This window comes from Ambystoma mexicanum, chromosome 9 (genome assembly GCF_040938575.1).
Source record: "Ambystoma mexicanum isolate Mex_15411 chromosome 9, UKY_AmexF1_1, whole genome shotgun sequence".
Lineage (NCBI taxonomy): Eukaryota > Metazoa > Chordata > Amphibia > Caudata > Ambystomatidae > Ambystoma > Ambystoma mexicanum.
This window is the reverse complement of record NC_090931.1, coordinates 747,425,322-747,437,595: the sequence shown is the minus strand read 5'-3', so window position 1 is coordinate 747,437,595 and position 12,274 is coordinate 747,425,322. Positions and strand designations below refer to the sequence as shown.

Genomic DNA, 12,274 nt, shown 5'->3' with positions numbered 1-12,274 from the left:
CAAAGGGCGGTAAGCCAATCCAGCAGTCATGCGGGATGGAAGGGAAATGGATCTGAGCCAGGGTACCAGTCACATGGTCACCCGTGCCCATCGGCAGGTGGCTATGGGAAAGGGACAATGGACAAAGTGGCATTCCTGGAAGGACCAACCAGATGGTAAGTCACTGTGCTCCGGGGAGGTGGCCAGCCTTCAGAGGTCGCTGAGCTTTTCTGCCATCCATCAGACCCAGGTTCCTCGCGAGCGGACGTACCCGGCCAGATACGACGTTTCTAATTGGAACGAGATACGTGAGACTTATGTGGCCTCTGATCCTCCTAAGACCACCACGCTAACCAACAGGACCCCTGGAGGACTCATAGTGCCCTTCTCTTCTTTTCAAATCTGCAACGAATTAGACACCGCAGGATTGGACATCCATCATAATTTGGCTGATATTTGTGCAGCTCAGGTTCCTTGGGACTCCGCAAATTTGTGTAGCAGCTGTTCCTGTCATTCATACTAGGAACTCCTGGCTGTTTTTCTTCCCTTTGAAGAGTGTATTCTTTTATCTCCTGATGAAGACGTTACTCAATGTTAATACGTCGAAACCGGTTGAGAAATTGGAGATGAGGTCGACCCTGGACATTTATGTGACCCATCCCAACCTTTGACCACTTGTACAATGTATTGTGGCCATGTATATTGATTGTATACTTCTTGTATAATGAATACAATTGTTTGTTATGACTTTTTATAAGGTTTTAGCTTATATGTGTTGTTGTTTGGCTTGAATGCATGGATGCATGTGGACGAATGATAGGAAATGCATTTAATTTGTATGTTCTTAATTTTCCTGCTATGTAAAATAGGAGTGCTGATTAAATCATGATTAAAATTTGTATATTTAAATAATGCATCAGGTTTAATAAAATCCTTTGATACCCTGTTTTCAAAAATTGTACCCTCTGGTTTTTCTTTCCGAGACTGTCAGCCTTCAGAGTAACCACCAAAGGGCTTCCGAAGGTCACCATCTAGCAGGTGACTGTCTCCTTTGCCACCAGATGCAAAGTGTCTTGTGTCCCATTCTCCATGGTGTTGACCAATGGCAGTGTATTAAAGTTTCGGCGGTCAGGACAAATACAATGTTACTAATTGCTACGGGTGGGTTGAGAATCAATGTGGCGCCACATGGGGAGCTGATGTGTTGGGATATTGTTGAACTGTTTGTTCGAATCGTATTTCAGTAACTTATGTTTAACACTAAGGATATGACGTAGATGAGCCAATCAAATTTCTGGGAAACATCGAGAATTTGAACATGCCGAATTGCAAGTGTTTCAAAAACAAGGCTACCTCCAAACTTGCAAGAAAGTCCGGCACCCACGAAGGGGCAATTACTGGGGTATTCCGGACCCAGTAATTGCCATTTCACGGGTGCTGGAATCGGGTGATCCCCATTCCCATTGAGCCCCAAAGGGCTCAATGGGAATGGGGATGCCTGTAGCACTGGCACTGTTCATAACGGTGCCTGTGCTACAGGCATGCTGTGCTCGTGGGTGCCTTTCATTCCGCCAGGTCAGACCTGGCGTAATGAAAGGCACCCGCGAGCACACGTTCCGGATACAACGGTACCGGCAAGCTTACCGGTACCATTGTATCCGGACCGGCATGCTCGGAATGAGGCCCTATGTCAGGTGACAACCAAAGTAGATTGACTTACAATATTATGGGTCTAATTGAGAGTATGGCAGTGGAGTATGAAGGCATTACAATTCCAAGCACTTTTACAGCAATGTCATATTATGAGGTTTGAAGTGATGTGGAGGAAAAACCTCCAACCAAGTGCTGGAGGTTTTTCCTCCTGAAAAAGATGGAGGCCTCACCACAGCTGGGATTCATACCTAGAGTAAATCTCAAAGTCCCCAATGAAGTCACATGGAAACCCATGAATGGGGATCAACACTGCCATTTATAATCTGGCGATTTACATCCTTTGAGAGCCTCTAGGCTTTTTGAGAATGTACTGAAATCATTTAGTATTGTCTTCAGTTAGTTATACTGTATGTCACATGTCCGCATTGTAAAATCTACATTTGTTTGTATGTATAGATCTATGGACTAGGTAGACAGAATAGCCAACCCTGTTATAAATGTTTTGTCCTCCTTGATTAAAGAGACTGTTTTCTTGCCCTTTTGTATAATTTGCTTTTACTTTCTATGTACAGTTTCCCTAGACCAGAGGTGTCAATGCCAATCGGAAAGGGGGCCGTTTGGGATTTAAGAGCGCTTCTCGCAGCCCGCACCATTGGAGCTATGAAAACTTAAAGCATAATACACAGTGGTGGCGTGTGGGTTTTTAAAGCCGTTAGTGCAAGTGATTAATTAAAGGAAGCAAGCGAAGTGAGGCAGTCTAAAACAAGACAGGATAATTCACAGGCTATTTCCCTTCCGATCATTTTTTTTTGTTTTTAAAGGTTGAAACAGTGCATTTTACAGCACATATTTCAGGTAAAATTGGGTACTTCCGTAGGTGAACACATAAAATAAGGCAATATATGAGATTGCATATTACCAACAGTATACTGGGGCATTTCACTGCGGCAAACCATGGACGTGGACATCAGAAAATGTTCACGCCATAAAAACAATAGATGCACGGTAGACAAATCTGTATTTGTGGCATAGCATCACTGAAACAGGTCCAGATACATTTGTCACTAGCATGCTGGAGAAAACGTCAGTAGAAATGACACCATCTTAAAATATTAAAGGGTTGGAAGGACAGGATCACAAACTGCAAATTTAATTTAATGTTGTCGTGTAAGTTTACTATTTGAGTTTTCCATGCAAGATAAGTGCCTTTTGATGTTCCTCTGCGCACTTTTTATAAGGGTGCAAAAAGACAGTGCACCAATAACGTTGCACTAGACTCCTGAAGGCACATGAATTGGTAGTTTAAGAATTGTAGATTATCTTTGCTTCAGATATTGAAGAAGTTTCAGGCATGCCAACCATGTAATGTTATGATCCAGGCAGCAGTGATGCTTCAGAGGGCATTTTATGTACCCTGTTGAGGTCAGAATAGTTGCTTTCTCCCTTCATAAACGGCATCGCGTTCCTATATGCTAGCCACAGAAACCGAATACCCTTCCATCTTTTGCCTGAAAGAAAGAAGTTGTTTTAGGATGATAACGTGACTGTGCCCCTATATTGATTTGGGTCGTTTCATTTTCGTTATTCGATGCGTTGATTTTGCTCTCGACTGTCAGAGCACATTAGAATGCAGTGTGTGCAGTCCGTGTGGAAGGCCGGATCCAGGTGCTTCAGGCCTGATCCGGCCCACGGACCTTACGACTGACACCCTGCTCAAGGGGTTTCAAGATGGGATACTGATCATCACCCATTCATCTTGTACGAGTTTGCCTTAATGCATCTTTATGCCTTGCGTTCACTTAATGTGTTCCATACTTTTCAAGCCTTCCGTGTCTTTTACCTGAATGTTTCTTATGCCCGTTGTGCTTTTAATGCACCCCTTTGCCTTTTAATACATTTCTATGCACACTTTATGCTGCTCATACCTCTAAATTCACCCTGATCCCTTTAATGCCGTTTAGAGCATCATTTGTGTGTAGCCTTTACAAGCCATGTCGTACATATATGTGTTCATGCCTTACACGCCTTCCTACGCCTTTTGTGTTCCTCTGTGCCTTCAAACAGCACACCCCATGTGCCTTTCATTCACACATACCTTTTAATGCCTTTAATCCACCTCTGCGTCTTTGATTGCATCCCTTAAGCCTTTTAATGTTCATGTATCCCTCCAACAGCTATTAAGGGACCTCCTTCTCAATTACTTGATCATGCAATGTTGGGCTACAGTCCTCTGGGGGCAGGCAGAATCAGCCATGCCGGCACACACACACTGGCCAGAGAGATCCGGGGGTATACTGTACCAATGGCAGATTGTTGCGCTACAAATGGAAAGTAACAGTAATATACTCGTATGGCAGATCTGTTGTCATGATCACCAATGTCTAGGACGTGGAGTTAAAGGCGAGTTTCCAATGTACAGTAAACATCTGAGCCAGGGAAACAATATTATCCCAATGATATTCTAGTTAAGGATCAATGCCAATCAAAACGTTGTGTGGCTGTGCACCATGTGTTTGCGAATCGGGCACCAGCTGGGGTCAGTGAGCTGGTAGGGGTCATATTAAGCAACAAAGCATCAGCTGATGTTGGGCAGTTGCACACACGTGACAAGCAGAAAACGTGAATTGTACATAAACTCTTTGCCAGCGTTCACACACGCTGCGAGGGGACCTGCTGGACACCCCCTTTGGCCACACATGTTCTCATCTTAGTGCTGTACGTTTTGACACTCAGGTCCAAGAAGAGACATACATGCCAACATTGTGCAGCACCTGGGAGGAAGAAGTTCTCTCAAAGCACAAGAACATAACATACCCATTCAATTACATTGAGCTTGGATTATTTTAGTAGGGAGAAAGTAAAAAATAGCAATATTTTTTATTTTAAAAAATTGTGCATCTCCCTCCTACATCGGAGGGTTGGCATACATTGGCACGTGCCCATGTTCAGCTCTGAGGCAGACTTAGCAATCGACTGACAGATAAAAGGCTACCGGTCCAACACCTTCCCATCTCATCACATCAGTCACATCACACCGGCCCTCCTCCCTCCTTGCTGGCAGTCAGGCACATTGAAATAACCAAGAGCAGCAGCTTTAGCGCTTGCTCACAGGGCCCAGCTAAATATTTATTAGGGATTGTCGGGGCCCATTTCAATATGATTGGGACCCCCCACTTGCCTACAGCTAGGAGGGGTGGACACAGTCTGTGTTACTCTTGGGTTGCTTAAATTGGAATGGATACAAAGGAATGCCCTTTAATCTCACGGGGCAGACAACCAGAGGCCAGCTGAAACACTAAACTGCCACTGAAAAGTTAGTAATTGTTCTGTCTGCAAGGTGCTAACGCAGATGAAACCAGAGTAAAAAGGCAAAGAGGTGTAAATACTGCTGAATGCTATCAAAGGCAATCTGTAACCTGCTGCCAAGCACACGTTTAAAGTCTTCATTCAAGGAAGTGGTCTTCAAAGGAGGGGTCACAAAGGACGTCCAGGGGTGGGGGGCTCCAGACTCTTTAAAATAAGATTAAGATAAATTTGTTTAATATAAAAAAGAATTAAGGAGACTTATTTTAATAGAAAATATAAGTGGGCGGACCAATGCCTAGGTAATAAGCAGGCTCAGATTTGTTTTTCACTAGGGGGCAGGGGAAGGATAGTAGATGCTTGGTTTGAAGAAGTTTGAATACCACTGAGTTAATGTGACAACATCCAGAAAATGGCAGCCTGTAACATGCACACAAGGCAAAGTGTGCATGTAATGCCATGAAAGAAATATGTTGCTTTGTAGTAAAACAGCCAAAATAGGGGCAGTTGTGTCGCCCCCCATCCGCCCCCAGAGGCTCTTGAACACATTCATAGCACAACAAATTCACAACACTGTAGGACTGTTCGCAATACAAGGCACTGATATGTTCTAATTTGTCTTTCGGACCTGTGCAGCAAAAGATATGCAGAACCCTAAATGGCACAATATTAATTGGCATGAGCAGTAGCGACATCACAGTAAATAACAGTACAAGCAGTGACATCAGTATTCAATACTCTAGGATACCTTTGGTAAAGACATTAAAAGAAGTTTTCATGTGTAAACCAAGAGAATAATATGCTGTGCAATATATAAATATTCACTATTATAAATATACAACTCAATAGTTTAGTAAACCATGAAGGTTTTTCTTCACAGCAAAAATTGCTAACTAATCACTTCTAGTGACACCAAATGTCAGCAGATCAAGTACAGTGAGGTTAAATGTTTTGCCCAGGAGCACACATTTCGTTAAAGTGGTGAGATCAGTATTTGGACCCAGGCTGTGATTTAAGCACTTGACGACATATCTTCCCAGTGACAGGTCACATACATATTTTTTAAGGTTTGCTTTTCAAAAAACAAAATAATTTGTTTCTCCATCAATGCCTTGAAATGCACAAAAATCACAAATACCAACCTGACATTACATACATTGCTATTGAAATAGGTCAGGCAAAAAGACATATATGGGGAGGAAGGAAAGCTTACAGGCAACACGTTTGTCTTGGAAGCAAGACAATGCAGCGCAATACAGGTTTGAATCCCGATCCCGTGCTGAGAAACCACTCGTTAACAATTATAATAAATATATATAATAGCTTTATTTTCACCACCTTGAAAGCACGATTGCAGTAGCAGCCCGCAAAGGAATGTTGACCTAAAAATAATATCATTTGGTTTTAAAAAGGGTATTCATAGTGAAGGAGGATTCAATATAAGGTAATCTGCTTGAGCCATTATTTTACACAGCATGCAGCATTATATTACCCTCCCATTTATTATCAGCCACCAATCGCACCTTTTAAGGGACAACAATCCATACGCAGGCGTCCCTGTGTCTGGATCATCAACCTCTAATCGCTTTAGTATAAGAGGATCACACAAAGCTGAATGTTGGGGTGCTGGTGGAGTATACATTCTTATCCAAATAGCTGCATTTTAATGTTTTTACCTGTTCATTTATTTACTGCAGCTTTGACTGCATGTAGCTGGGCAGCTATGGCAAGCACCTGCCCACCTCGCATCACAAATATGTTCCCAGTTTACTCCTTTCCCGCCTGCTTACATTTTCTCCCATACAGCAGTCTTGTTGCCCTCCTTTGTTCCTTAATAGCAATTTCCTCTCTACTACCCCACTCTTTCCTGCTCTTTATGAATGCTATGTCATCCTCTGTGCTTCCTTCATTCCCTTAATCCTCCTCTTGTCTTTTTTTCTCTATTTCTGCCAAAGGTTCTTTGTTATAAAGATACCGCTCTCTTCCTCATGTTGCTGCTATTTGCATAATCACCTGCCTTCCTTCATTCCATTTCTCCCTCCCTTGTTTACCCACGTCACACCAGTTACCTTTACATTGCTGCACATCCACTTCCTCACTCACTTGCCTCCCTGTCCTCCCCTTCTCCTGCCCTCCCCAATCTTCATTTCTCCCTGACTCTTTAGACCTCCATTATTCCCCATTCTCATTATGCTCCATCACCCCTTAATCCTCTTCATCCAGCATTCCCCCTCATCTTGTACCTTATTAACTATTGCCATATTCTCCTGTCCTCGTACATTCTCTGTACCCATTCACCCTTTTACCCTCACATGGCTCAGTTCAATCCTTTTATCTCATATCTTCCCTCACTCTCAATCTCTCCCTCATGCGTCTGCCCTCCTTCATTCTCCACTCTCCCGTCCCATTAGTGTTCAGGTTCCTGCCCCTTTTCTAACTCACTATCCTGACCTTATTCCCTCTCCATGTCCATTCACTGCCCTGCAGTGGGGCCCTTTGGATGTGGCAGAGATATTGAGGTGGTGGGTTGGAGTTAAGGGGTCTTTCAAGTGCCACAAGGAGAACCCACAAAAATGGTAAGCCCTGGTATGTTTTGAGATTAAAAGGAGAACTTTTGTGATATTCAATGGCATCTCAAGTGTGTGGGGTAAAAACACATGGACATGCACAATGGTTCTGAAAGCTGTAGGAATTATCCCGTTATATCACCTCCTGTAATGTCCCTTCCGGTTGCCTTGAACCCTATACATTTCCAACATTAGCTTCAGGCTTGATCTTTCAATATTACCACCATTGACAGCAAAACCTGGTGAGGAGACGCAGCTGTCTCTACCTAGAGTCAGACCCCCCCCCCAACACAGAAAATTGTAAACACAAAAAGCAGCATTTGTCCCTAAAGTTCATCATTGTGCAAGCCCGCCGACTCTAGGCTCTGCCTCCATGACAGGACCACCTGGTGCCCATGTGCCTTAAATCTGGCACTGGTTCAGCTATCAAGCCGAGTTCGTAGCCCAACATCTATCTTCCAAGCCTTGGTGACCTTGGCAACGTCCCACCGAGGGGCGGAACGTAAGGTCTGGGCGCGCGACAAGCGTGTGCTCCTTTAAGCCTCGCGAAACGCTGAAAGAGGCTCACGCGCCCACCCTTCGCACGGCAGCCAATAACCCTCCGGGGCGACGGCGCCTCGTGCCACGCCCAGTTCAGGGTTGGTAGGCTTTATGTACCTCTATCACGTGGCACAACCACAAACGTGATAGAAACGTCCCGTTTCTTTCAACTGTCTAGCTCCACGTGTGATGGTTAAGTCAAAAAGGGGCAACGCAAACCTACGTCAGAGGGCTCCAATCTGCTGTCATACAATGGGCGCGTCCCGCTCCCCCCCCTACAAATGGTGCCTCCCATGTACTCACTTGTCGTCTGCCACCTCCTTAGGCTGAGTACTTTCGGTGCTAGGTTCGGAACCACCTTCGGACTTTGTACACAGTCGTCTAAGGGAGCCCAGCAGCGGTGCTCGCAGACCCCTGGATCCCGCAGGACTCAAGATAGTGGCGAAAATCTCTTTATCCAGCCATGGCGCTGCACTGCCGGCTTTCCACAAAGCGGGTTGTAGCAGCGCACGCAGGAGAGCCATCGAACTGCGTAGGCGCAGCATGTCGTCTGCCCTATAACGCAGAAAAAGACTTAATGGAGAACGCCGTTAGTCGTTATCCACTTCTCTGTAAGCACCGAATACACCGCAAGGTTCATATCCAGCCAGCCTTGTATTACGATCCATGCATAAGCAATGCCGAGCACGCCCATGCTTCGCTCCCATTGGCTGCTACTTTCTAGCTGTCACCAAATATCCAATCGGATTGTCGGATGTGTATCAATCCCCCGCCCCTCACTGACGCTTAACGTCCAGAGTGACTTCACTTCTGTTTCTGCGACAGTGTTGAGTAGAGGCTGGGTGCTGTTGATGGCGTCACTGGTCGCGGTGCCCTGCAAAATATGATGCAACTGCTGGACCTGCTTGTCATTGAGAAATATGATATTGATGTTCCAGAATACCCGGGATGTGCTTTGTTTTCCTGAAGGATCAGCTTCTTTTGTGCTAACAAATAGTTTATTCTCACAAATAGCTAACAGCTTTGGAAGCTTTCCTTTTCGATAGCCTTTTCCAGCTTTCAATGGCTCGTGCAATCTCAGCATATTTTTAGCTTTACAATAAAAGGTATAAAAACGTTAATTGTGTGTGATTTTTTTTTTTCATATGGGATACTGTGACGGATCCTATAAATAATGCATTATTTGTCAGTGACTGGTAGCCTGCAATGATGGGGATGGCACACCTATGTGCAGCAGTGAAGCCCAAATGTGTTCTGCTTTTATCAATCACCAGAAAACAAAATACTCTGTTATAGCTCTAAACCTACCACTTTTGTAATGCAGGTGTTTGGACTTAGAAATGCTGCTCACAGTGGGGCTTTCCATTTAAATTCATCAGAGGTAAATTTTATGGCTCGTTAATTCAGAAAACTGGTAATTTATTATTCACTAAAATGTGGAGTATTTGACTCTGCTTTAGTGTTAGCAAATGCATAATGCACAGTACCTTTTGGCGTTGACACATATGGTGGCTTAAATCACCACTCTGTGACTTCAACTTTACTACAGAGAGAAGAGAAAAGATGTTGTTTGCCCCGCAATGGCATGCATGGACTGCACAAAGTCATACATCCTCATGGTCCTTGGTCATAGTGCTTCATCATAGTCCTTGATCCTTCATCAAAAACCTTTTTCTTTCATCACAGCCCTTCTCCTTTGTCCTAATCCTTAGTTACAGTCCTCCTCCTATGTTCTTATACTTTATCATAGTCCTTCACATTAATCCTAGCCCTTCCCCTTCATCATAGCTTTTTGTTATAGTTGAAATCTCCTATTCTCCCCGCCTCTGTATCACTTCACCTATTATTTTTTGCCCCTCCTCATATCCCCCTTTGTATTTCTCTTTCACTCTCCATCTCTCTCTCTCTCCCTTCCTCTCACTCAGGTTCCAGGTGAGGAGGAACTGGTGCAAGAGAAGGCAAAGCAGGAATTAAAGGTTGCATTGACAGTTTGTAAGGGCGTGAACAGTAGAGGCATAACGTGATGTAATCTATGAGAAATTCTCTCTGCTGTGCTGAAATAACCATCTCCTAAGGCTGTGTGTTATGTGCGTGAGATATTTCTACATTTTTCAGTTCAAGGCCTTGCTTTGTTTGAGTGTTCAGGATATACCTGGAACTTATGCCTCAGTTAAAATAAACTTGCAGGCAAAGACTGAGTAGAGCAGATGCTTGGGTTGCCTTGGGGTTAAATGGTAAAGCATCAGTGCTGCTCAAATGTTTCTGAGCAAGAATTGAGAATATGGCCTTCACACAATCGGATCGTCCTTACATTAGTTACAGCTAGAATGTTTATATAAATGTTGATGGCCTTTCTGCCCGGTGTTGGCTATGGTATACCAGAGGGACTGGGGTTCACACTATGAGTTCACTGTTCAAGCTCCCAGGGTCCAACATGCCCTTACCCCAGTACACAGACGGAGGACTCAGCCACGGGCAAGTTAGAACTGTTGTTTATTACACATACACGGATCATGCAGGACATTGAGAATCTCCTGAAATCACAGCTCCTGAGCCCGTGCCGGGCCATTTTTTTCGGTTACTGTGTCACAACATGGGGCTCATCCCCAAAAACCTACGAGGGTACAGGATTGGGTAATTGGAGTGGTAGTGCCTATAGACGGCACCTATAAAGATTATTCTATTGGCCCTCGCATTTCAGGTGGCTTGCCTGACCCTTCCCCAAAAACTATCTGCTACATTGTTGCTGGCCCGCAGGATTACCATTGGCCCTTGCCGTCTGCTATCCACCCCTGGATTTGTGTTTCCTGATTGGCTGGAGCTAATCTCCCCAGGCCTGGGACCCAGCTCTGTTCTTAGCACTCAGTGCACCTTCTCAAGGGGATGAGAAAGACTATGTGTTCCAATGTAACCATCATTATTACCACTTTTGTCTTTGAAGAGTGTGCCCAGGGTTGCACATTGTTAAAGAATCCATCACTTCATGTCTCTTTCTCTGGGAACTGCTTGTCTTCCCACCGCGGGTGAATGACCATTGTCTGGCTCGGCCGCACCACGTGGCTAAGGGACGCGAAATCGAGCTCTCTGGTTTGCAATTTGTGAGGATTTATGCTAGTATTTTGCAGATGGCTCCTTATCTCCGAGGCGCAGTAATGTTCTGCTCATCGCTGACCTTGGCTGCGAGCCCTGGTCTACTGCTTTGTGCAGCCTAATTCTGCTTTCCTTCGACTCTCATCCCAAGGCTCATGGCCTCCTGTAACCTCAGTACAGCTATAATATGATCTATATATATCTATACTGTGCTATGGTTCTTATAGGTTAGTAGTATGTGGCTCCTTCAGGCTCCTTCTATGACCCTGTAGTTCCATAGGGTTAGTTGCAATAAGCATCTTCAAGCTTGCTCTGCATCTTTTCTTTGCCTTGCGTTCTGCGTTTGGCGAATGAGGAAAATAATAAAGTCTTTCAACAGTATATATATGTATCTGTCCTCTACAGAAATGTATAAGCATGTTCTTCGTGTGTGCACATGTGTGTCTGTGTAACCGTGCATTGGTGCGGGTTTGCTTCATGACTAACGTTGCTATGTCATGGTGTCACTAATGATGTCAGATCAACAGATTTTCGTTATTAGTCAATCTGATCCATTGAGGCATTTGTATCCATGATCAGTGTTGTGGCACCTGTATCCATAAAGACGTTGACTGGATAAGATTTGAATGGTTGTCTGAGAGAATATCTGTTCGCATATGTGGATGTCACCGGCCCTTCTGGGGGCTGTCCAAACTGAGTTGCATCTTGCATTCTTGACTTTTCGGGCTGTCATGTACATGGGGGTGAGGAGGGGTATTGCAGGGACCCTCTCTTCAGTCCCCTCTCTGGTCCACTTGTCGACCAAACCACCATACTTGGTCACTGTTGCTTTTGGTAGCCATATATCTTTGTTACTCCTCCCAGATGTCCGTAGTAATTTGCATGGTCATCAAAACTCCATATCATGTAACTGCAGTCTCCTTCTTGGTTGCACCATACCCATTTCGTCCAGTATTTGTTGTTGTGAAAGGGATCGTCAAATGATTTCATGTTAGTCGAGAACAGTGGGCACTTCTTTATCTTTGCCGTCAGGTTATTTCTCTCTTCTACTATCTTGTCCTTGTTCTCTCCAATATTTATATCTACCAACACTTTCATCCCTATTGTTTTCTCAGTTGTTTTTAGGCATTGTGTAAAGCAGA

At 44.3% G+C, this 12,274-nt stretch overlaps 1 protein-coding gene across 2 annotated transcripts in view; it reads right to left on the bottom strand.

The window, feature by feature from the left end:
* Positions 1 to 8,733, bottom strand: part of GLS (glutaminase) — a 1,476,479-nt gene extending 1,467,746 nt beyond the window's left edge. The window contains exon 1 of one of the 2 annotated variants that reach the window (XM_069615676.1): positions 8,346 to 8,733. In XM_069615676.1, coding sequence (XP_069471777.1) covers positions 8,346 to 8,587 — 242 coding nt within the window. In that variant the 5' untranslated portion in view covers positions 8,588 to 8,733. The remainder of the gene's footprint in view (positions 1 to 8,345) is intronic. The other variant, XM_069615675.1, reaches the window with a different exon arrangement.
* Between the last annotated feature and the right edge of the window lie 3,541 nt (positions 8,734 to 12,274).